Source organism: Aplidium turbinatum, chromosome 2, assembly GCF_918807975.1.
Source record: "Aplidium turbinatum chromosome 2, kaAplTurb1.1, whole genome shotgun sequence".
Classification (NCBI taxonomy): Eukaryota; Metazoa; Chordata; class Ascidiacea; order Aplousobranchia; family Polyclinidae; genus Aplidium; species Aplidium turbinatum.
In genome coordinates, this window is record NC_137473.1 from 44445251 (window position 1) to 44471233 (window position 25983).

Below are 25983 nucleotides of genomic sequence, written 5' to 3' on the forward strand. Positions count from 1 at the left end.
TTAAAATTAGTCCCTGAAACACTTTTCAAACAAAGGTCCTTACGCTACTAGTGCTCAAACAACAATTATTGGAAAAACACCCTTTTTTTCAAACATTTAAAACTATCTTCAAGTGATCTAACGTTTAAGATAATACTGACAGTATAGCTATAATAGTTCACAAAATCACACAAAAACCTTTTGTCATCAAAATATTTGATTTTGTCTAGTTCCTCCATCAGTTCTGCCCGAGTGTTTTGGAGTGTCCTTACTTTCTCAAACTTCTTATTGGATTGTTTTTGGAGATCCGATGAGATGTTCATTTGGTTCTTCAGACACCACAACATTTTCTACAAGCAGATGTAGTTAATTATTATTTACTATGCAGATCATGTCAGTTTTCAATTTCATTGAATCAGATTTTAAAGTGGATGAGTGCTGACATGGTGTGATGAGAATAAATACACGGCAGTCAAGTGTGGCAAGAATTAACAACGCTAGACTCGTGTTTCGTCCATGAGGCTGGGCTCTTTTTTTGTTCTCTCGGCTGGGCTCATCAGTATCGCACCACTAATTCATGCCACATAGTTCTCAACCGTTGCTTTTGACAGTCAACTAAATCCTTGCCTTTGTGGAAAGAAAACAACTAAACTAACTATCACCAAGAATATGCACTGTTCGGAAGGTGCGATCTTCCTGGCGTCAGCGCTACCTGACTTCAATATAATACAAAGTTTCTTATATTAATAACCAAAAAGGTTTCTAATATTACAATACAAATAAACATTCTTAAATAATAAACAAAAATGTGGTAGTTGTAAACATGACCATAATTAATAGCCTCGGGAAGAAACTAGAAAAATAACACTTTTATGTAGCAAAATTAGACTACATATTTTTCAACTGTCTGCTATGTAACGGGCTGAGGAGCAACACATTCTGCAATGGATACAGCGCTATATAAAAACAAACATTATTGTTATTAATCAAGAAATTGGTCTTAAATTTATCTACAGTATATAGTCTACTACGAATGCAATGTGTAGGCCATATTACACTACGCCTATACAAAGAGGTTGCTTCCACTGAATAACAGGCATGTGAACACAAATATTTTTCAACATAGAGAATGGACTTTTGTTGAATTCACAATTTACAAATTGCAGATTTAGAGAAGCAAGGCTTGTGCAAATTAAAAGTATGAGAGAGAATGATATTGTATTTGATGAATTCTGACTGTTCTTACAGATCAGACTACCGAACTTCAAACATTCAGCAGCAGGCGCGGATTTATGGTGGGGGCCCAGGGGGCCCGGGCCCCCCCCGAAATTTTGTGAAAAATTGTATGTTTCCGCATCAAATGGTTTGATATGCTTCTAAACAGCTGATATTAGTCCCTCGGCATCACAATTGATGAAAATGGTTGTTTTAATGTCTATTTTCTAGCATATCGTATATGTCGTAGTATCATTGTTCATATCTGTTTATCTTTTTCTTTCTTTTTAATTGATTTTCAAATTTTCTGGCCCCCCCCGAAAAAAACTCTTAGATTCGCGCCTGTTCAGCAGGCACGTTATCTGGATCATTAACTTATCATACTGTTAGGTTTGCTTGTTTTGTTGCTTTTGTGTGGATATTATGGACAAAGTTTTGTTTGCAATAAAATTGTACCCGTAATAAAAGTTCTTTTTACACGCCACGTTGCATGGTCAGGCAGAAAAATGGAAAGGTTAAAAAGCTAAGCCTTGCATCCACATTCAAGCATGATATACCCTATAAGACACAGCCATGTACTTGTAGGGTTTTTAGCAGAAACAGGAAGGCGTGACCAAAGTTTCGTGAGAGCATAACCTAGGTTTTGAATTTGCAGCGTTGAAATGCATTTTGCAATTCTGATAAGTTTCGGTTAAATGTAAAAATATAAATGTGTTGCTTAAAAACATGGTAGCCTACATGTTACATACTCATGAATAGTGGCAAACTGACATCTGGACGAGGTATGAGCCACCCAGTTGACAAATCGAGGAATAAAAATCATCAGTGTCGTTTCAACGTTTTGAGCTAGTTACTTTTAAAGTAACTTCTTTGATGAATAAGATTACACTTTTCCAACAAACCTAATTTTGTTAGTTAATAAGACAAACTAATTGCTAAGTCTTAGGTGCCTGAAGTGGCTATGCCCATTAGTATCTACTACGTTGCGCTACATTAAACAACTATTTTTGCTTCATCTTCTATTTTATACGATTGTTGAAAATTTTTAGTGCTCCATTAGAACATATTCTAAAAATGGCCAGCTCTGGTTTCGAAGTCTTGACAATTTTTCCTTACTTCGCTGTTCCAGAATGGAATTCCAGTAACAGATTTTAGCAAGTTAGCTTGGTTTTCATATTCGTTTAATTTATCAGGTGATTCGTTGTCTTGGTCTAAGATTTTTCGTCCAATTTCGCTGTGTCGTTTGTTCTCTAGGGCTTGTCGCTTTGCTGTAAATAAAAAAAACTTTTTTATATCTATCTTTTATTAAAGACATGCAAAAGTGAAAAGTGTAGTAGTATCAAATCGGAGGTGCTCCAGTGTTTATGTGGCAAAAATTTTCAAACTCAACTTTAGCGCTGCATTGCGGAAACACGAGAATTTGATCTTATTATATTTTTTTGAAGTTTTAATTCAAACCCCATGCCCTTTATCCAAGCAAAAGTTAAATTTAAAATTAAGGCTCCCACTAATTCAACCAATCAAACTTGCTTTTGCATAGGCATCAGCAGGGGCGGCGCCAGCCAAAAATGAGTGGGGTGGAAAAAAATATTTCGAGGTAATATACTATCGTAAAGTATGGTCACTAATATTACCGATTGCGATGTAATTCACTGCAGTTCGGTTGTGAAATTTATTGAAAAATAAACAAAGGAAATCGAAAGGGGTAAAAGCTCGTTTTCGATTGAGCGCACTCTAAATTATGAACAAAAGAATAGAATGGGGCCAAACGCTCCCATACATTTCCTCTGCGGTCCATAGAATTGCCGACTACGATCTAGAATGGATGTTAGCAAGCTTGTTGTTATTTCATGTCATGGAGCTGCTGCAATGATAAGCGGCCTCATAAAAATTTATTGGGTGGCCCCTTAAACAGAATTTTAAAAAACCTGGCTATTACCCAATAGCCTAATACCCATAGCCATAGGTCAAGAATCGCTGCACTAAAGTTTCATTTTGCGCTCGCAGGTCAGTTTAAAAGCTTTCACCAATTTTTGAGGACCAGTGTTATCGCCAATGTCTCGCTCACTGCTGACCTGCACCAGATGTTCAAGTGTTTGTGATGACATGGCAGGTCGCAGATAATTGTTTATTATCTTAACTTTGCTGTGAATACGTTCACAAGATGCCACAGTCATGGGCAAAGTAGCAACAGTAGCAATAATTTGAAACAAATCGCTGTCCAAACGATTTAACATCGTTTTGTCCACACAATTTCAAAAGTGAAGGCAAACACAACCTCACGGTCCACTTTGGTGCTTTTCAATTTCTAGTTTCCACTTGTGACAATTAGCTGACCTCAAAAAAAGAAAATCCTATTGCTGCCCAACCTGATTTTCATGGAAATTATAAAATTTGACTAAATATTCAACTTTAGGCAAATTTGATGGAGACATGTGCGTGAAATCAAATGCAGGTGCATTTAACATTAATTCACATGCTTGATCTGAGTAGGCTAACGCTTTTTAAGTTCATTTAGTATGCTGTCAAAGGATAAAGAAAAATCTTTTCTTAACTTTTCTGTACTGGATTCAGATTCACTCCACGGAAGACTGTTGCAACCTATCAATAATATCTGACCATCTCGGAAATGGCTTGGTGGGTAGCGGCATCGCTTAGCCGGCGTGGTGGTTTCACTGGTAATTTGATTTCTATCCTCAAACAACGATGAGTTGAAAACCAATTTGTTAAAATCTTCTTCTGAACGTAGTGAGTCAAATGCTCTTGTCAAGTCGTTGATAGCAGCAACCCCAGTGGTGAGATCCATTGCTTCACTTTTTAAATAATCTGAAGCCTGTTTACTTAACGAAAAGCATTTAGCCTATGAGGAATAAGACTAGCAGTAACAAATTCAGTTTGCTTGATGCGGAACAAAAAACCAGTAGATACATCATTACCTTCGTTTGACATTTGTTGGAACATTGACAGCAGTGCTGGATACAGGCTACATTAATAACAACATCCAGATCATCTGAACGTGCAGACCATCTAGTAGCCTATCAGATAACGAGTGCAATGCAATTTTTCCAGACGTGAATCCCTCCTTTTTCAAATGCTCTTTATACAAAAAATGTCTCCTGAGAGAACAGCAGTCCATAAAGTGGTAGATGTTACCAATTGTTTCAAAAATTGTTTTCACTGTCGCTCCGTTTTTAACACTGTGCCCAAGCGCAAGATTTAATCGGTGTGCAAAACAATGAAAATATACCGACAGTTTGGCACCCGCTGCAACTAGGTGTTTCTGTGCACCTTCATCCTTGCCTGACATGTTGGTGGCCCCATCAAAACTTTTGCCTATTAGGCCTTACAATGCTTGTGTCTCAGCTGTGATAAAAGCCATCACCTCAAAATGGTAAAATTAGACTACAATCAATCAATACAACAGAGCGATAACAATGAAGATTCTTTATTTCTTCAGTCAATGCTGCAAAAGTAATTCATATGTAAGAAGTTGAAATTAATTTATGACGCAGTCACTAGGCCCCCCTAACCCCCTGCATACACCCCCAAGTTTTCTCATCGGATCTTGACAAATTACAAAATTGACCCTAAAAAGGAGTGGGGTGGACATGTCCACCCCAGTCCACCCCGTGGCGCCGCTACTGGGCATCAGGAAGGAGACAAAACTGTTCTTTTATACTGTTACTGTATGTCAAACTTTTTAACAGTAGGCCTATTCTAAACAATTATGACGTCAATATTTCATTGTAAATTATTTTTTCCTCGCCAAAGAAACAAAAACTGTTTTTGAATTTAAAGACTGTTCAATCAAAAGGGGAAGGAATCACCAAAACAACTTTCACCACACTGAACAAAAATGGTATCAAACTCAACGGTTGAAAAGTGAGTAGCATAACATACGCTGTACTTTAGCGAATGACACTTTCATTCTGGCAAACACAGACGAAAAACAGCAAGAAAATATGAACATTAAATCAATGTGGTCGAACAAAGTACAAAGTGAAACTGTATTGGAAAAAAAACGAAGACAGTGTTATAGAACAAAATTTTAAAAATAAAAATCACGTTGAAAGGAAAGCAATCGGGTTTTTCATCACACAAGATGGAACATGCAAGATCAAAGTAAAACAGAAGAATCGCTCAAGCAAAAGGTGCATTTTATAAATGCAAAAAATTTTCAATAAGATTGTTGTATGCAATTGAAGTTGAAACTATATTATCAGTATCATAGATTGAGTTTCGCTTTTAGCAACATGATCGTTGCTTACTTCACTATATACAGTAGATATTAACGACCTGTTTTGAAACAAAGTTAAGCTTTGTGAAGTGAAGCAACGTTCATGCTGCTAAAAGCGAAACTCAACCTACTGCATAACCTACGACTGAGCCACTACACACTCTCTTCAAAGATTCGTCACAGCACATGACTAGGGAACTGTGTTCCGAAAGCGAGTGCAATTCGCTATTACCACAACGAACTTGCAGCATCAGGGTAAAACAGATCGTTAATGTCTACATTGTGAAGTATCAGTCTCGTGTTATGGAAAACCTGTTGTGTCATATGGCAGTGAAAGTTGGATTTTTGTCAACAAAAGTAACAAAAAAGCATTTTAACTTTTGGTGCAACCGAAGAATATAAAAATACCATGCAAAAAACATTACAAACGAAAAAAATTAGAAAATGAATTTGAGTGCAAGACAAATACTCAAATAATTTGGCAAATCAAAGGATGAAAGTTGCATCATACTTTTAGGAGAAAGACGAGTCAGCTACATCAATCAGTTGAGATATGATGGGAAAAAAGAAATGAAGAGAAGAAAAAGAATTTGAAGAGATGGTGTACAACAATGAGCTGACTCGTCGCATATCAGAAAACATAGCAGAAGATTGTGACTTGTAGAAATAATTGACAGCCAAGCTTCGGTTCCGAATTGAATATGATGATGGCGATATTTCGAAACGTGAAAAAACAAAAACGTAAAAAAATAATGCTGTGTAATGAATTATTTACAGAATAGCGTCCAGAAAAGAAAGTTTAATGGAAAACTTCATGAGTGGACACAAAACATCTTCAAAATTTGTATATTAAAACATCAAGAAAAAATTATGCTAAAACCATATTTGAGTCGGCTTTGCTTGTAAAGGTAGTTTCAACTTTAAAAAATAATAAAAATATCAAAGTCATTCCATTAACGCAATGGTTGACAAAGCAGGACAGAGTGAGAAATGAACTGTTCAGAAAACAAATGCAAGTAGGAGAACTGAAAGATACTTTAAGAGAGACGCGCCTTAAATGGTTGGGTCATGTGGTAAGGAGAAACGAATATTATGTCGGTAGAAGAACAAGACAATGGGAAATTAGTAAAATAAAGCGAGAATGTCAGAAAAGGAGATGTAAAGATTGTGTGGCAAAAGATAAGGAAATAGTGGGAGTAAAGGAAAATGGTGTTGCTGACAGAGTGATGTGGAGGACTGCAAACTATATCGGCGACCCCACTTGAAGTGGGAATAAAGCCAGAAGAAAAAGAGCAAGATTTAGTACAAAGTCTGACTGATGTTACAAGAGCTTACGCTTTTTGATAAAATTGAAACTAGTCTTGCGTTGGTCTTCAAACAGTGGATCATATTCTTTGATTGCTTGTTTGAGATGCTTCAGCGTTTCTTCTCTTTCGTTTTTGGAGAGTCGAATATTCTCTTCCATGTCCTTTTTCTCTCGCTAGAAAACATTTTTATTTTGCAATTTTCAAATTAATTTTAAAGCTACTAACTGGAGCTGTCGCCATGGATTATATGCTTGGGCGTGAACACTTCTGCTTCTTTGGGTGCACAAAGAAAAATTTTGGTGCGGTGAAAAAAAGCAAGACCAATTATTGTAAACTTCGAATTACTGAGATTATAACAAAATGACTGGTGTTCGCTAGCCAATGGCTTGACAAAAAGATCTCTTCCAGATATCCTCGAAAAATCAAAAAGTTTAGTTGGCGCGATCAAACCTCTTGCACCCCCAGCTCTTGCACATATTCATAATACTAATGATGAATTGTAAAAATATAATTATCAATTAACCTTTTCATGAAAATAAATTACAAAACGCAGGCATTGTAGAACTAAACCTCACCAATGCGCCCTCTACTTCTCCCATGGCAGTGTAATGCAATTGCCGTATGTCGATGTGTTCTTGGTCTAACAAAGCCTTTTCCTTCTCCAAAGTGCTTAATTTTCGAGGAAAATAACGGACATCTCTCTGGAAGAAAACAAGCCTGATCAAATAAATGCAAGTGGAATCAAAGCCAAAGTGCTTCATAAAACGAAAAATTCTTTTTTCTAATGGAAACAAATGAAGAGATCAGATGCAAAAGTTCTCTAGTGAGCAATCGACTTATTGTCATTGAGTGGAAACAGGCAAGTCAACCAAAAAATCTTATTACCTGAAGTTTCTTCAACAGGTCCATATAAATGTCACGAACCTTTCGTGCTGTGATCACTTTTTGCTTAATTTTGTCCAGCGCATTTTCTAAGTGATTTGTCGTCTGGAAAATTAATAATATAGCCATTATTATGTAGCTATCACTTTAATTTTCCTGTTGCTGAGTCATTGTCACAAAATCAAACAACAATCTAAAAACACAGGCACGGTAGACTAATAGTAGCACATGATAAGATACTTTTATCGCTATTTATTTTCTTACGGTGTACAAGTACCTGTATTCAAAAGTGACTAGGATTATGATTCCAAAGAAATCTTCTCAATCCGTAGATAAAGATTCCCAATATACCTTAATCAATTTTCGTTTTGGTCAAGGCGTAGGCAGTACAAATAGGTTAGTGCACATAACTCACCGATATATCTTCATGTTCCGGTAGACCTAATCCTTTTTCCTCAAACACTTGTTGCATTTTATGCAAGGAAGCTAACTTTTCTTCTCTTTTTCTCTTCACATGCCTTAGCATATTCCAATGCCGTTTGGTAATGCAAACTGTTTGGTCAACATTTTCATTAACTTCCTGCAAATCAAAAAATAAATAAATAAGAAAGAACTGGAATAAACTGAGTAACGTATTGAGCAGTGAAAACAAAAATTTTGTGCTGTTGTGCACGCCATCTTTTCTCTGTCTTTGTAAATGTGTGTATGTTGTATGATGTGTTTGCCTCTTGCATATTTTGGGGTGTAGTACGAGATTGTCAAAAAAATACTGTGTAGATTTACAGTAGGCCTAATACAGTAAAAATACAGGTAAAAATATGACATGGTAAAAAATACAGTGAAAATATCTTAAAGAAAACCCAAGAGATGCCCTAAAACCTCTTCAAATTTGATCAAGATACGTATCTGAAAACCTATTATTTATACTAATATATGTGGTAAAAATAACACCAAACACGAAATTTTTGTCACATTTGAGTTTAACTGTAAATTTCAAAAATACAATGTTTTCAACAGCATTTTTGTGTGCTCCTGTTATTTAAATTTAGTAGAGAAAGTACCTAAGTCACATTTGTGATCATACAGGTTGAAGGAAAAAGTACCTATAAGGAACAATTTTGACACAAAAGTACTTTAGTCCAAAATATTTTTTGGCTGTTATTTCTTCAGGAAAGTGAGTTGAAAGATAATTTTTTGGTCTGAAACGTATTGCGGCATAATCTATCACAATTGACAATTCAAAGTTGATAAATACTCTTTTCCTGATTTCAAAGGTCTTAGAAAATGTTTGAACGTTGATAACTAAAACTGGCGTTATGTGACTTAAATACTTTTAGTACTAAGTTCTTCAATTACAAACTTTGGTTATTTTTTAATGGTTAATTTTAACACTTGCGTGCTTATTTCTCCATCACTAATGGCTAGGCTACCTCACTATGTGATATCAATGGTTGTTTGTTTGAAATGATCGTCTCTATGGCTGAATGGAAACTGGGGGCCTCAGAAAGGGAATAGGTTGGTTGGTTTGTTTTAGTTGGTTGTTGAATCTTTATCCTCGGACTGACAAAGCCTTGGTTGGTTATTCCTGGTAGTTTCTAATACTTGTAGAGGCTCCTGACGCAGGGCCAGTTACCGAGATTGGCAGAGTAAAGTTTTCAGATTGTTGAAGTGTTGTTGCCGGGGAATTATTCCATTCACTAGGTACCGATGAATGAAAAGCAGAGTTTTGTAGAGATTTGAGATTCTGTGATCACTTTGACAATTTGGATTCTTAAAACTAATATTTCAAATAAAATTAAAATACATTTAGCCCCCTGATTTAGCCTTGAGTATCATCAAAATTAGGCCACATCGGCCTCCAGTCATGATTAGCCTATATTAGGCTATAGGTTCGTACTTTGGCAAGGTAAAGATCGCTATGGTGTAGAAAATGGTTAGCAGTTCTTTGTCTTAAACTTTTTGTTTTAACTTTTAACTATCAATTTTCTAAGAAAAATTTACCTCGAGAGATTTCCTCCTGAAAGCAAGACTGTTTTGCTTACATCTGGAAGAAAATATATCAAGGCAAAGATTTTGATCTTTTTTCAAACTTTTGTTAAACTCTTCACGAATATTTCGTATATCAATCCTCAATGCATGGATCATATTATCGTTTTCTTGCTCTTCGCTTGCGATTCTTTTGTTAATGGTCTGTATCGATCTTTCTATGCATAAAGATAAAATTGCCTAAAATATTTCTTAAGTAGGCTAGCTTACTAAGTAGTTATAGGATTATTTCAAACGATATAAGCTATTTAAACTTTCCAGATTATCTAGATTCTTCATGTTCTTTAGATTCAATAAGCTTAAATTTATAAACAAAATACCAAATGTTGATAATAATTACTTTACAAGCTTAGTCCAAGAAGTGGGCTGCTTTGATTTAATTTTGTACGATTGAGCTAACCAACGAACAGTAATTAAATAGGCCTATTGTTATTTCAGAAAAGTAATCTGTGAGCTAAGGCTTTCTGTTGGATTCAAACTTCATCGTAAAAACCAATTCTAAAATGAAGCTTCGTTACTGAACTTGATAAAATATAGGCTAATGTAGGCCTATTTCATGCACCGCAGCACCCTCTCTTAATTTTGTACCCGCGATACTAGAAATCGCATGATGATAAGAGTTGAAAACAGTCATATTGCAATTACCTTTAAGGTTAATTTTCTTTTTGACTTCGTCAATTTCGTTCAGCGTCCTTACGATGTGCTCGCTACCAGGAGCTGTGGTTCCTGTGGATTTTTTTCGTAACATTGTCTCCATGCATGCTGTAATGAACATTAGACGAGTCAATATAAGGTTGAACCCCAAAAAAATTGATACAAAAGGTTTTTCAACGGATTCTGTTACCTATGGGCCTACTAAATAACATACTAAAAGTCTACCAAAATCGGACCTCGAGAAAGGGGTCATTTTCAAGATGGCGTCCAAGATGGCCGCCGATATGTTATATTGCCTATATCTCAATTGCTATTCAAGCTAGAAAGGCGGTTTAGGTGTCTATCCCTAGGTTTTCGGGGTCAATGAATCGAATTAAATAGGTTAAATTACGATAGGCTGATTATCTACTGAGATACGTATGATTTGTATATAATATACAACCTGGGGGAGCCCGGGGACATTTCGGACGCAGCGATAGGCCAACATCAGACAGAGCAGAGCACGATATTAGCAAATTCACTTGAGGCTTGAGATAAACGCAAACAAAATTATCTTGACTTCCATTATGTAACACGCGCTTGAGAAAAGTGGTTTTCCAACATTTCAGTTTCTATACTTTTGGCAGCTTGATAAGCCGAATAGTGATAAAATTTTCAGAGACAACTCCTCACTTTTCATCTGAATAAATTCCATATGTATTAGTGCAAAACGGTTTCCAATAGTCTACACCTTAACATAAAACATTTTTCGAAAACAAAACACTCGAAATCCGTCCGTAGTATCCCCAATCTCTCCTAATAAGATGGAATTATCATAGCAGCATATTATACGCGGCATAACAGGTACCATCAATACAGGCATCTAAGAAAAACTGCAACCAACAGGAGGCTCATATTTGGCTTCCTACAGTAGATGAATACAGGTGATTAATCTGTTCCTTTGCTAGGAGCGATTGGAACACTGATGGACGGCAAGGACTTCAGGACATTCTAGGGGTAGTTTACGGTGAAAATTCTGTAGCCCATATGCTAACAGGCAAAGCAGTTCAGAGAGCATTCCGTGGTCATCTTCTTGTGGACAAATGTCTTAGCCGAAGGATGGTATCAGAGATGGAAAATGCTAGTCCCGAATTCGTAGCGATGGTTCAAGAGTCTGAAAGGATGTATATTGCACTATGGCATTAGAAACTGTATTCATATCAGCGACCCTCAGTAAGATAAATGAACAGCTGGAGGATAGAACTGGGTGCTAGATCCAAGACAAGTCAATTGTGGCTGAATTACCAAAGCATGGTAAAAGTTGCCAGGTCACTGATAAAGGCAGATCGAATAGGTTCTTGGCAGATGCACCTACGTGCTGTCAGTGACTGCATGCCGATATTTGCCGCAGCTGGGCATTACAACTACTTGAAATCAGCATACTTCTATATCCAACAGATGGGACAGCTTCACATTAACCACCCAAACGTATTCAGGAAGTTTGAAAAGGGTTTTCATGTTATCCGTCGCAGCAGCCAGTTCTGGGCAGGCCTCAGTTCAGATCTCGTCATCGAGACGACATTGATGAGGTCGTTGAAAACCACTGGGGGTATGACGCACGGAAGTGGAATGGATGAAAAGCAGAGAGCCCTTTGGACCATGTCCAAGTCTATAACATCAGAGTACAACATCGCTATGCAGGAGTTTACAATCTTGTCATTCACGACATCTGAACAGCACAAGGATTCAACAAAGGCAAGGATGAAAAGGGACGCTGCTGACCTGGAGAAGATCAATTCAAAACTTGTCGTATGTTCACCTTTCTTGCAAGATGCTTCGGTATGGAACGTTGTCACTGGTGTTGTAGCCGATGATAGTGTCAACGTGCACGAATATGAGACTGTTGGACAAAAAATCTTACAAAAAATGACAGGACAACCTGCATTCGCATACTCATTCAGTAGAAAGGATAAAGCCAGGACCCTTGGGCAAAAATCTGCTATCAAGGTCGCTCCTGATCGAACCATTGATACTGCACTTATTTTTCAACGCTTCATGGTGGTCTCCCAAGCTGGACATCTATCACTGGAGCAAGTTATGTGTTACGAGCTTAGTTCTTTCCCTCCTGCTCTCTTTGAATCGAGACATGTATTCCGATAAGCTGATAAGCCACAGTTAGCACACGCGATCTGTGATCACGCAAGTAATGCAATCCTACATTCTGTGCCAAAAACGGAGTGCCACGTACTTGATGACGGTTCACTCCTTCACCGCATACCATGGCAGCGTGGACAAAGCTATGGTGAAATAGCACGGTCATATGCTGATTTTATCATCCGGCAATATGGATCCGGTACGAGCATTGTGTTTGACGGCTATGAAGAAGGGTCGACCATTAAAGACAACATGCATCGAAGAAGAGGACGTAATCTTCATCCCGTTGTCAACTTTACAGCGGAGACTATGTTCACAGGCTAGAAGGAGGAGTTCCTTTCACAAGATGCCAATAAACAAAATTTGATTTGGATGATAAGTGGTAGGTAAACTTTGGGAACAAAATTGCACCGTGGTAAATGCATCGGGGATGCTGATGTAGAATTTGTGAAGGCCGCAGTGGAGATATCTCTTCTCCATACAACAACGCTGATTGGAGAAGATACCGATCTCCTTGTGTTAATTGTTTACTATGCAAAGAAGATAGTAAGGGCCTTTATTTCAGGTCAGACAAGTCCAAAGCTGATGGCAGTACCAAAGTATACAACATCAACCGTTTGAAAAAAATCTTTGGACATGACATGTATTCTGAGTTGATATTTATCCATGCCATGACTGGTTGTGACACTACGTCTCGGATATTCGGTGTTGGCAAGAAGACTGCTTTTCGGAAACTTGTGCATGGAGATCCTGTTCTTCGGTCTTGTGCTAAAGCATTCATTGCCCCAAACCAGACCACAGAGATTCGATGACCTTGGGTGCCAAGTAATGGCTGTCTTCTTTGATGGCCAGAGCACAGATTTCCTTGCGACAATACGATACAACACCTTCAGCAAGAAAGTTGTCTCTGCTTCATCATTTGTAACGCCCGAGCGTCTGCCACCAACTGAATCTGCTACCCAATTTCACTGTCGTCGAGTTTACTACCAGATAATGGTCTGGGTGGGAAAAGCAGAGAGTATGGATGTCATGAATTGGGGGTGGAACCTGCAAAAGAATCGGCTCATCCCACTTATGTCAAAAATGAAGGCTGCTCCAGACAGTCTCTTGAAGGTCATTCATTGCAACTGCTCCACTGCCTGTAAGACACTCCGCTGCTCCTGTAGAGGATACGGACTACCATGTACCACTGCATGTGGACCATGCCAACTGCAAGAATGTGACAATCCACATAACAAGTTTTTTTTTAGACGAGTCGGAAGATGATGAATAGAGACAGCCGTAAGCAATAAGACAACAAACGGGCTGATCACCCTGGTTTACGATTTACCTTTGTAGTCAACTGTTGTAATTCCGATAATTTTCCGAATGTTGCTGTGTCCAGACTTTAATGGTACGCCATTCTTCAAAACAGATTAATCCCCTGTATTGATCTAATGATCTACTGTAGGAGGCCAAGTATGAGCCTCCTGTTGGTTGCAGTTTTTCTTAGATGCCTGTATAGATAGTACCTGTTATGTCGCGTATAATATGCTGTCATGATAATTCCATCTTATTAGGGGAGATTGGGGATACTACGGACGGATTTTCGAGTGTTTTGTTTTCGAAAAATGTTTTATTTTTTAGTGTACTGGAAACCGTTTTGTACCAATACATATGGAATTTATTCAGATGAAAAGTGAGGAGTTGTCTCTGAAAATTTTATCACTATTCGGCTTATCAAACTGCCAAAAGTATAGCAACTGAAATGTTGGAAAACCACTTTTCTCAAGCGCGTGTTACATAATGGAAGTCAAGATGATTTTGTTTGCGGTTTATCTCAAGCCTCAAGTGAATTTGCTAATATCGTGCTCTGCTCTATCTGATGTTGGCCTATCGCTGCGTCCGAAATGTCCCCGGCTCCCCCAGGTTGTATATTATATACAAATCATACGTATCTCAGTAGATAATCAGCCTATCGTAATTTAACCTATTTAATTCGATTCATTGACCCCGAAAACCTAGGGATAGACACCTAAACCGCCTTTCTAGCTTGAATAGCAATTGAGATATAGGCAATATAACATATCGGCGGCCATCTTGGACGCCATCTTGAAAATGACCCCTTTCTCGAGGTCCGATTTTGGTAGACTTTTAGTATGTTATTTAGTAGGCCCATAGGTAACAGAATCCGTTGAAAAACCTTTTGTATCAATTTTTTTGGGGTTAGGTGCTTTTTTTCCGTATATTGACTCGTCCACATATCAAAGTTGCTTGGTAGGTTAATGTTATTGCGCGAGTAAAAAATTGTTACAATGATTTGCAAGTTTAGAGCTTATTCTCAACGGGCAGGAGAACTTAGTAGTCAGCTCTTTACTAACCATCGCCAGCTATTGAAATCAAGGTGGTGCAAATTTAAACTTTTTGCCTGGTGGTGAACACCTGCATCATATAAAATGTCTATTTGTATAAATATATACCTTCAGTTCTCAGCTTTTTACTACAATAATTATTGTAGGACACTATTAGGCGAATTCGCTAGCCTATCTTTCCAGTAAGCTAAGCAAATTCTCAACACCATCATTAAGTATTGATGATGATGTCGTGAATTAAAGCTAAGCAAATTCTCAACATTATTAGTAAAATAAATTATAAAACAAACATTTCTTTTGTCTCAAACACGAATCAGAAAAGGGTCAGAGAAATCGCAGATTAGTTTAAGTGAATCATATTTCGAGTCCAAACAAAAAAAACTTAATCTGGTTAAACCGGGTGGCAGCTACTCGAGGTCTACTAAACGTTTTATGTGGTTAACTCTATTTGACTGTGGTAAGCCACGAAGTTATTTTATTTGCGGATTGTGGCAAGTAGACCTAATCTATACTAGAATTAAGTAAACTTCTATAACAATTCTTAGTAAAAATCGCTTTCTGCTGCAAAACAATTTACATGTTTTTAACGTATTCTCACTAGTTTGTTAATTGCCGATTTCTGACAAAAAAAGCAAAAAAAAGTTTAAAATGCTTAATTTTTACCGTTTACTTGCTCACAGTTTTAAACTCTGGTTACTTCATCCAGGGCAGTTGCTCTTTATCAACGTCAAGTGACACAAATGGTAAAACTCTTGGAAAGTGAAAAACAAAAATTACGTGTGTTTGTTACGTCACAAAGGTATAACCGTTTCTTCATTGCGTGATGGAGCAATCAGAGGTGTACGGCGTACTAGGGGTGAAAGTTGCCCGACTTTCTCCTCCTCTTGGAGCCCTTGTTTAGCGCAAATCGTTAAATGGCACCACTCATGAAATCCATGTAAAAAACTGAAGAGGAAAGCTTTTTTTTAAAACGTTTGTTTAAAACATGATTTTACTTTCTATATCTTTGGCTCTTTATTGTTTGATGGCATTTCAATAGCCTTTAATCAAACAGTGATGCTTCTGAACGTTCTTCAGTTTTCGTCATCGGACCACGTGCCTCCAAAGTACGTGCTCAGAGCGACTCTCACGTCACAAGACAGCTTGCGTAAATTGATTTAATAGCAATGTTAGATGGCCGCTGAAGCATGGTACAAGTCCTGTGACTGGACACAGACGGTAAACAACATAAAATGACATAGAAATTGTGCTTGGCGAACGGAATAAAACAAACGCATTAGTAAACACAATAAAAGTCAGTAAGCCGCCTTCAAATAAGATATTTCATTTACAAAATAATATTTTTTACACTGGTTGACTATGAATTGATGTTGTATTGGCGCAAAAAACTTGGTTGTCAATGTTTTACACAAAACGAACTCAAGTTAGTTCAAGTGATAAGAATTATATTCGTTATGATGAATGGTCTTGAGTGTATTTGATACAGAAAGATTACATTACTTTCAAATGGAGCAATAATTAGCCAGCGAAAGCTCTTTTTTTATATTGTTTAAATGTCGCCAAAACGTTGAAACGATGTGAAAAGGGTAACTTTGCTGGGTCGGAAAGTATTTTTCTGTCATGCGGACAAAAGATGAACGGCACCTTGAATGGACCCTCAGAAAGAAGTGGCGCAACAGTCAAAAGAATTACATCACTAACACAAGATAGCATCAAAATTATTCGTTGAACAAAAATAAGGCAATCTTCACCCTTTGAGCCATTTGCAGTGATGCTAATCCGAGACTGCAAATCAGTGCTATTTTACTTTGATTCATTTTACAACAATATCTTTAGACGTTGAATCAATGCAAAAAATGACAATTTGCTGTCCAGGATGCATCTGTAAGAAGGATCAGAGCTTAATTTCAGTTGAAATAGATCAGAATTCGACCAGGAAGCTTTAATTTTTGCACCAAAACGTCGTTTTTTAATGTTCAGTTAACACACGCTCCAACCGATGTGAGATACACCTATCAAAGTTAGATACAGCGCCGTATAAAAATACATACCATTTCTTTACCAGTTTCCAAAACTGCAGAGGTAATTTGACTGAGTTATATTGTTTACTTGAAAAATTACAAGTGTGGCAAACAGGTTTTCCTTAAAATACGCCCAACAAGCGACAGGCCAGCCATTCTACAGGTTAATGCATTTAGAAAATTAACCTGGGGGTTAACCTACCCATTCAGCTGAGACATGATCCCGTTTGTTTATGATGCCACCCAGCACCCAGACCGCAAAATTGTTCATTTTTACATTGATTCAACATCTGTAGATGTTGAATCAATGTAAAAATGACAGATTTTACTGTCTGGGTACGTTGACATCGAACCGATTATATTGTTCAAGGTATAAAGTCAAAATTTTAAAAACTGGGTTGATTTCATCTAGTGATGATGATTCAACGTAAAAATGATGCAAGCATAATAACACAAAATAGAATAACACAAAGCTCAACGATTGACAAACGGGGATGCATCGACAAGACATCTTGGGATGTTTAATAGACCTAAAAGAACCTGGAACACAATCAAAATTGTGCTCAGTTGGCAGAGTTTCACTTGCTTCTGTGCAAGCCAGCCTGTAAAAGTTGTAGTTTGTATACCGTTTTAAAGCGACGTTGAAACGATGTCAAAAGGCAACTTTTATAAAATAATTTCTTGTGTTTTCCTGACAACAAATCAGTCGTTTTTATATATTTTTAGTGTCTACAGACGCTGAATCAATGTAAAAAAACGACTTATTTGCTGTCTAGGCTGGTGACTGCAGACCAGGCTATCACAAGACGTTCAAAATTATATTTAGCTTTATTTTCAACGTTTCACCAGTCGGCGCAACTGACTATCAAGGGGACTGAAACAAGTGAAAACTATTTAACAGCAAAATGGTACAACACAGAAACGTATTGAACGAACATGCAACATTTGTTGCCTGGGTTTTTATTGCAAATGAGATAGAAAGACAAGCTTTACAAGTTAAGTGGACACGCCCCTATGACAAGTCAATGCTGAATGGTTTTGATCCTCAGAAGGAGAATTGACTCTTCCAGCAGTGGATGCGACGGTGGGAACATGAAATAAGTGCATCATCATTTTCCGAAAATCAAGATCGTTTTTTTTATTATGTTATTGATTCAACGTGCAATGCCGTTGGATCAAAGCAAAAAAAGGAGACAAAAAAATCTGAAAAACAAAAACTTTACAAAGATGTAATATGAATGCCACTGATCGAAGCCGAACCAGGGAAATTTAAGCGCACTTGGACTTCAAAACACATGTTCATATCAGTGAGCGAACACGGCACCTTTCATTCTGGCAAAAATTTAAAGTTAATGAGCACAAAAGTGACAATAAATGAACTTATAAAAAAGCACCACTCAGCAAAAAAAAAAGCTTTTAATTATCACAAACTTGTTATTAAGGAACCACCGCACAATGTAGCACCTGTCAAAGCAAGAATACCGAGTTACTATGCGATAATTAGAAGATTTGGAAATCATTCAAGCACCACGTCATTCACAAGAAAGTGCGGGGTTACACAGCAATGAAAGCAACACGATAAACAACGTTATAAAAGCCACCAATTATGTAAAATATATGACAACATGAGAAAAATCCTCAAGAAATGGGGAAAAAACTGACAGTTACACCGGACAGACGTTAGTCTGCAGACGTTAAATCATTGTAAAAAATCACGGATTCTGCTGTCTGGAGAATATAATTATACACGTTTTATGACAAACGTCTTTCATCATCAACGTTTCGAACCGCACTTCCCGGACATTAGAACCGGCTGCTGACAATGAAAAGTGCTCAAGACCGTTGATGAACATGAACTGGCTACATCTTTCGCATTTGTTTTGACACAAGAACATTTATTAAAATATGAACTCTTGCCAAAAGTCAATCTCTGATAAACGCAAGCTGATACGCTATTTGCAAAGCAGAAGTCGAATGCACCCGGTGTGCAAAATTCATCATATCAACGCTGTTTTAACGTCTGACGACGACGGCTTGCTCTGTCGGCGTTAAATCAATGTGAATACAATTTTGTAGCCTAGGTGAAACTTAGAACACCACCAGTTGAACAGAAAATCACATAAATTGATGGTTGCTTGAAACGTAAGTAGAGTTAAGTGCTCGGTTTTGAAGTCTACAAAGCACGTAAAAGCAACAATCCATACGTTTTCTTATCGATTTACCATTAAAAAACATACCTTCAACGTTAACAAAAAATTTCTAAATAAACGTTATTTTCAACGAGGTGGCCTTAGCCATCTGCAGAACGTTTATTGAATGAAACTTTTACTCCTACAAACGGTTTTTGTCTATTGAGCTGCTTCGGATAAGCAAGGATCGTTTGCACCGGACAGTTTGTCAGTCAAACCTCCAGCGGATGATGGCCGCCTTTCATTTGCTGACGTGCAGCTCGCTTCACCGTCATTGCTGTAATCCGGTGCGGAGTTGAGCCGCTGACGTACTTCGGGAGATTTCAACCGCTCTCCTGCCGCATTTGCAGCTTCTTTTTCCGGCGTAGCGCTGGTTTCAGACGTCGGTGTAGTGGCGCGTAATGGAACAGGCGGGAATTGGAACACAGGCATTTTCTTCATCAACGCGGATTTGAGAAGAGAAGCACTGTTAGTTCCGGTTGGTGCAGGGGGTCGTTGCAAAATTCCAAAACCGGGAGAAGCCCCCAAGCTGAAAATTGTAACAGGTTGAAACTAGTGAAGAAAAATCTGCCTTGAGCTTTTTATCAAATGCATTGTTACAACATAGATAACCCTAACCAAAAGATGACATTCAAGCAAACTGGCCAGGCTACTTTATGGTTATCTGATACAGTCAAACATCCCGTACAGGAGTACAACCTCATTGGATATCGAGCTTACTACATGAACTTCAATAGAGCAACTTCACTTTAGTAAGCAGCTTCATTTAGCAACAAAAACTTAAAGCTAAATTATACAAATTACTGCATACCCGCCGGAAGATGGCGCCCCTGGACCTTTCAGGTAGCCCCTGGGCGGGAAGGGATAGACAAACATGGAGGGGGACGAGGGGACAGCTTGTGAGGGGCTAATAATGTGCAGCAAGGTTGGAGTGGCAACCTATATGTAAAATCATCAAATTAAAACAAAAACGATGGCGAGCGAAGTTTGAAATTGAACTGATAAACATACAATGCAGTTCAGTAAAATTCTGCCTCCTGCCTCGCATATTCAGATGTTGGACAATTACTGCAGATATTGCGAGTTCGTTCATGTGAGGTTCCACCAGATACTCGCGTTTGCCACGCATGCGCAATACACAAATAAACAACATATATAACGGCTCATACCAAACTAACCCGGTCCGACCCGAGTTCCAAAAAAATGTAAGAGCTTTGTACCAACCAACAGCCCAGCACCACATTAAACACTTTTTGCAAAACTATCATGCTTTGCTTATAAAAGATCAATTGAAACAGCGGCATGGTACAACAATCCGTAAATACGTTAACTCAAATAGAAATGCATTGATGGAAAAGAGTTGCGGAACTGATTTAGTTTTTTGTTCATAATTCGTGATTGTATGAGATAAACTGCTGTAAAAATTTATTTTCTTGCTCAGCAATTTGGATCGGACATAGCTTGTTGGTGAATGATCATTAAGCATCGCATTGATTTCAATGGAGCTCTTCTCAGGGTCGAAATCACTTGAAACTAATTACAAACTGTGGTGGCAGCACCATATTGAGGGCGTCACGGCTTGATTGGGCGGCTTGATTGAAGTCAATGAAACATGGACTCACTTGGTTGTTGGCCGAACCTCCGGGAGTGAGACAGATCGGAGCCATCATGAGAGACTGCGGCCGGACTCGCATCCCTGAAGGAAAACGCTGAACTGGAGATGTAAGTTTGGAAGCGGAGATCATGGTAGGAGTAATGACCTAAAAAAAAAAAAAACAATTGGAACAAATCTTCTTTTGACTATCGAAAAGGGCGTCACGGTTTGAACAAACGGGAGACTAAATAGTAAAAATATGCAGCTGTCGTGAGATAAAGAAGGCTGCCATAGTACGGACACGTGCAACGCATAAAAGTCGCGTGGTCAAAGAAAATTTAGTCCTTTGACGTCCATGGGAATAACCCCGAGGAAGCCTTTGAGAAGAGTTAGCCCGACAACGCCCGTAAGAATTTGTGGTCGACAACTGATGGTCAGTTTGTGGTCTTTATGGACACTGAGGATCAGGTGGCATGGAGAAATGTCATCGACGAAGCAATCAAATCAGTATAAATGATATTTCCATTGTAATTCTCTTACCTGTATCCCAGAAGGAGTGTTAAGGGGCGAATGAGTGGTCTGGTCTGTAGCTTCATGACAGCCGGGGGATGTTGTCTCACCCAACGATAGCACTAGATCGGTTTTTCCCCCAGACCTTGCTCTGTGCAGAGTGGGCCTCTTACCACCTGGACTGCTCTGTGAAAACGAACAAGAAACCGTTAGCTTTATAGTCACGTTGACACGTCACAAAAAGTTTGTGTGGGTGATGAAAAGAGGACATTTTAAAGAAAGATAATTCAGTGATCATTCCAATGTTAAATGGCAAAACAATGCAAAAATAACATTACTGGATAGCTCATGAAAGACTGACAATTGTACGCAACTGCTGGTGAAAAGCAATTAATTGACTAATAATGATGGTTAATGATTTAATACAAACACACCGTGCACTGATTCTTGTCTGTTCATTCATCATTTTTTGTTAGAGATTAAGACAGGGATAATACAAATTAATTTCTTCATAGCAATTTAAAATATTCTTACGTGTTCATTGTCATCTTCTTTTTCACTTTTCTCGTTGGTTTTTGGTGATGTGGTTTCTTTAGACACATATCCGTTTTCATCTTCATTGTCGGATGGTGGATCCACAACAAAAGATGGTGGTCTCAGTTTTACTCGGGAGTTCACAGGAGCGGTGTCTACTACTCCTTGGGAAGGCTGCACTTCTTGATCCGCCGTTTTTGCGTCTTTTGACTGATTTTCTTCCTTCTCTTCTTCCCGGGGTTGCTTGGTTTCTTTGTTGCCACTACCAGAGTCTGGAGTCTTCGCCTTTTCTTTTCCAGAGGCAGCAACAGGTTTATTCTGTGCGGACACTTCTTGGAAACAGAATATTTGAGGGGCATCGGGGGTGGCCCCAGGGCAGCCCAGGGTTGCACTGGGGGTGATCACCGGTATTCGCGATGGAGTTTGCAAGGCATCATCTGAAAATTGTTTGTTAGAAAAGTTGAGTGTCATGTGGCTACGTTTTTGTGAGCCACGCTTTAATTTGTCACTGGAAGGCTCTGCATTGCCTTCAGCTGACTTTGGCCGACTCGACTTCTGCTTCAAATCAACAGCATCAGATGAAGTAAAGAACATGGGCGCTGGATAGCCGGGGCTGGACATAAAAGTAAAGAACTGTGGGGTAGAAGATGAAATTCTTGCTGATGCGCCAGCTTGGTTGGGAGATGGACGCCTCATCAAAGCTGAATTTAAAGCAGCAGAGTGCAAAAACACAGGAGTATTGAGCTGATGTTGCGTGGAACTGGAAGTAGACATATCATCTCCAGATGTGCTCGGGATATTGAACATTGGTGTAACTCTCTGCAGCACTGAAGGAGTTTTTAAAGTTTGGACAGACATTGGATTAGCAATTAAAACCACGTCTGAGTTGGCCGTCGGTTCTTGAGAGGATTTTGATGTAGATAAAGTATCACTTTCTTTATCTGGAGATTGCAACATCTCCAAATCTCCTTTGTCTGCAACTTCCTCATCTGCACTGGCATCTGATTTATCGTCATCTTGTATTTCAATAACGTGACCGTGAGCTTGAGGATTGGTTTGTTTTCTGGGTTTGCGACGACGCTTCGCAATTGACGATTCAACAACTGGGGAATTTCCAGAGGCAAATTCACTCGGCTTGCGAAACGCCGATACGTTCACTTTTCCACTTGCAAAGTCTTTTGGTGTGAAAGTGTGGAAGCGAATTTGTTTCTGGCTGCTCGGCTTATCTCCATCACAGCTGTCAGCTCCATCCACCTTGCGCTTTTTCCCGGCTGGAGCTGGCATCAAGACTTTGACTGGAGATTCTTCTTCACTATGAGCAAGAATAGAAGAATGAGATGGAGAGGTTAAATCGGTCGGAGTATTCAAGGGATGTGTGGGGGTGTTCAGGGGCTGTGTGGGGGTGTTGAGAGCTTGATTGGGTGTGTGCAACTGATGCGTAGGTGTGTTGAGCTGTGCCACAGCTAGTTGGTGCGAGGGCGAATTCAACACTTGAGTTGGTGTTTGCAACTGTTGACCTAATGCGGTTTCCGCCTCACTGGTTTTGTTTGCAACGCTCTCATCCGGCCATCCTGATGACGGCAGGCGAAGGACAGGATGAGATTTGTCAGTCAAGTCAACCAGAAGCGGAGCATCGCTTTGTAAAAAGGTATCAGGAATATAGCCAAGCGAGCTGCAGCTATCAATAGAGGCAGAGAGATTTTTGGAAGATGCAGAAGCATTCTCTTCTGAGGCAGTAGATTGTTTCGCTTGTGATCCAGCTGATCGATCGTCTTCTGTTGTAATTTTGCCTTCAGCTTCATTACTTTTCGTTGGTCTTCCATCATGATCTTGCTTTTCTTGATCAGCAGGTAGTTTATCCTCTTCAATTTTATTTACATCGGAGACATGGCCTTCCTCACGAAGAGCAGCCCATCGACGACTATAATGAGCTGGAGGAAATCGAAACACACTGCTACTATCAACTGACTGGCTTGTTGATGAAGATGCAGACACATTTCCTTCTTTGGAGCTTTCTGACACAGCAATTCCAGTTGCTTCCCCTATTAAATTTGGGGTCAACGCGGGTGTTAAAGGAGTCATCAAGGGTATCAATGGGCTATCGATGGTAGCACGAAGCCTATCACGACTAAACCGCTTTGACCTTGACGCTATAGAAGCACCTTTGACATACGAACTATCATCTCCAGCAGAAACCGCAGTAGCATCAGTTACAGCACCATTATCTGCTGGCTTCTCTTCTGCCTTGTCTTCAGAAAGTTCGGCACTGGCAGTCTGGATAGGTGCAAGTGGTGGCATCTGGCTTCTCGCAATAACCTTCGGAGCAGATGCCTGTGGCGGGGCGACACCCACCGACGTCGGTTGTGAATGTGTTGGAACTTGATGGGAAAGTTGGTGCTGTGACGAATATTGAGTTTTCTGATCCTGTACGTTGTTTTGCGTGTTAACCCACTGATCTGTGTTGGGCTGGTTTTCTGGAAAAGCCTGACTCCTGTCAGCAGTTGAAGCCCACTCTGACATCATAGGCAACGGCTCACTTTTCCCTACCTGAATGTACTGACCATCTTTCACAATATATTGAGATGCTTGGGAGTCTCCTGTCTGCCCACTGTAATACTTCGTCTCATTGGTGTTCATATAAGGAGTAGAATCTTGCTTCTTGGAGGGATCAGAGACATTAGGTGCCTGGGTTTGAAAAGACGGCGGAGCAGCAAACCAACCGACGTTTGAAAAGAAATTATTTCCTTGTGGCATCACCGCCAGTGGAGTTAAAGCTGGCTGGAAGTAGCCTTGCTGATGGCTGCTTCCTTGCACAGCGGCATGCTTACCATCTACCAAGCCTTGCTGTTCGTTATAATTAACTTCTTGTGGTACAGCATTGGCATTGAAAGCCATGCTAGCATCAGGCATAGGGAACATGACATGCTGACCATCAGCAGCCCACTGCTGGTTGCTCTTTCCATCTCCTCCGTCACTCTGCATCCCATTTTGGAAATAGGAAGCAGGATACATCTGAATGGGAGTGATCGGCATCATCATTTGTTTCAAATTTTCAAAATTTCCAACGTTTTTATCAGAGGCATTGGGTAAAGCAGGGCTGAGAAGAAAAAAGGACTGGCCGGTAAACTGAGATGGCAATCCACCATCTTGATCAGCATGGTTGCCCTCTGGCTGTTGAGCTGGTGTGATGCATAGTGGTGTCAAACCGGTGTGGAAAAAACCATCCTGTTGTGAGTTGGTTGGATTGGTAGCAAAATAATAAGACGGCTGAGTGCCATCCAAGTTAACATTTGGATCAGCAAAACCAGCAATAAAAGGCGTGGAGTAGACTTTGGCTGCATCTTCTTTTGACTGACCTGGCTGTGCGTAACCTGGTTGTTGGAGGGTTCGCTGTTCGTGATACTGACTCGCATCTTGGGGCTGCTGAGGGGGAACAACGGTAGAGGTTCGTTGTGGTCGAGTCGCCGACGCGTCAGGCACAAGCTCGTTCCTGGCAGGAACGATTTTAGAGTTGAAGCTTGATTGGTCAGGTTGAGTATTGTATGACGAATCCTGGCTTTGTGGAAAGACGTTGTTACTTTGAGATACATTTTGAACTGAGTTGGAAAATTCCTGCGTTAAGCTTCCTTGGTTGGTGAAACTCGAAGCAGCAGCGGCGGAAAGCATGTTTGGATCGGTTTGGCCTTGCTGCAGTTGGTTATTGAACATTTGCGAAGCAGACCTTTGATCTGGTTGAGTGGGCCTTTGCAACTGTTGAAAAGTCAATGCATTCTCTCGAGTAAAAGCTGTCGAGTTTTGCGGGACTGCAGGGAACATGTGTAGCAGGCCAGTGTTGGTGACTGTTTGGTTGGGCGGTGGCTTGGGGGAGGTAGTGGGAACATAATGCGATCGATTGTCGTATCTGTAAAAAAAAAAATTCAATTTAAAACAATACAAACCAAACTTTTGTGAAAAAAATATACAAAGTTTGTTCTAAATTTGATACGCTTGATATTCTGTTACACAACAATATGGAAGTTGCATGCGGCGGCTGTAGAATATAGCTCAGTTTGAAAAACCAATGACACTAGCCCGTTTTTCAGTTAAACAAAAAGGTTTTAGCAGAACATGTCATGTCATCGATGAATGATAATACCAAACAGATCCGTGAAAGTGAAGGACAGAAAACAATAAATTGGATGAACCATGGCCACCTGGAGATGCGGCCTGATTTGTCACATTTTGCAGATTTTGATTACAGCTACCGCTAGTGTTTGACTGACATTTTCTGAGATGTTTTTCCTTTTTGCTGGCTCTTAATGATATAAAAACTTTTTGTTGGCTTGGGGAAG

At 39.3% G+C, this 25983-nt stretch overlaps 2 protein-coding genes across 4 annotated transcripts in view; both read right to left on the minus strand.

The window, feature by feature from the left end:
• The window catches only part of LOC145765242 (uncharacterized), a 31766-nt gene extending 16230 nt beyond the window's left edge, over positions 1 to 15536 (minus strand). For 2 of the 3 annotated variants that reach the window (XM_082577031.1, XM_082577029.1), the window contains exons 1-9: positions 15468 to 15536; positions 10312 to 10428; positions 9622 to 9824; positions 8036 to 8200; positions 7624 to 7725; positions 7314 to 7439; positions 6767 to 6911; positions 2311 to 2462; positions 178 to 329 (exon numbers count right to left, since the gene is read on the minus strand). In XM_082577031.1, coding sequence (XP_082433157.1) covers positions 178 to 329; positions 2311 to 2462; positions 6767 to 6911; positions 7314 to 7439; positions 7624 to 7725; positions 8036 to 8200; positions 9622 to 9824; positions 10312 to 10423 — 1157 coding nt within the window. In that variant the 5' untranslated portion in view covers positions 10424 to 10428; positions 15468 to 15536. The remainder of the gene's footprint in view (positions 1 to 177; positions 330 to 2310; positions 2463 to 6766; positions 6912 to 7313; positions 7440 to 7623; positions 7726 to 8035; positions 8201 to 9621; positions 9825 to 10311; positions 10429 to 15467) is intronic. The other variant, XM_082577030.1, reaches the window with a different exon arrangement.
• A 417-nt stretch (positions 15537 to 15953) lies between these two features.
• The window catches only part of LOC145764327 (uncharacterized), a 41840-nt gene continuing 31810 nt past the window's right edge, over positions 15954 to 25983 (minus strand). Inside the window, exons 11-15 of the mRNA XM_082575945.1 lie at positions 21653 to 25553; positions 21149 to 21304; positions 20637 to 20774; positions 19826 to 19953; positions 15954 to 19543 (exon numbers count right to left, since the gene is read on the minus strand). Of these exons, the coding sequence (XP_082432071.1) occupies positions 19174 to 19543; positions 19826 to 19953; positions 20637 to 20774; positions 21149 to 21304; positions 21653 to 25553 (4693 nt within the window). The 3' untranslated portion in view covers positions 15954 to 19173. The remainder of the gene's footprint in view (positions 19544 to 19825; positions 19954 to 20636; positions 20775 to 21148; positions 21305 to 21652; positions 25554 to 25983) is intronic.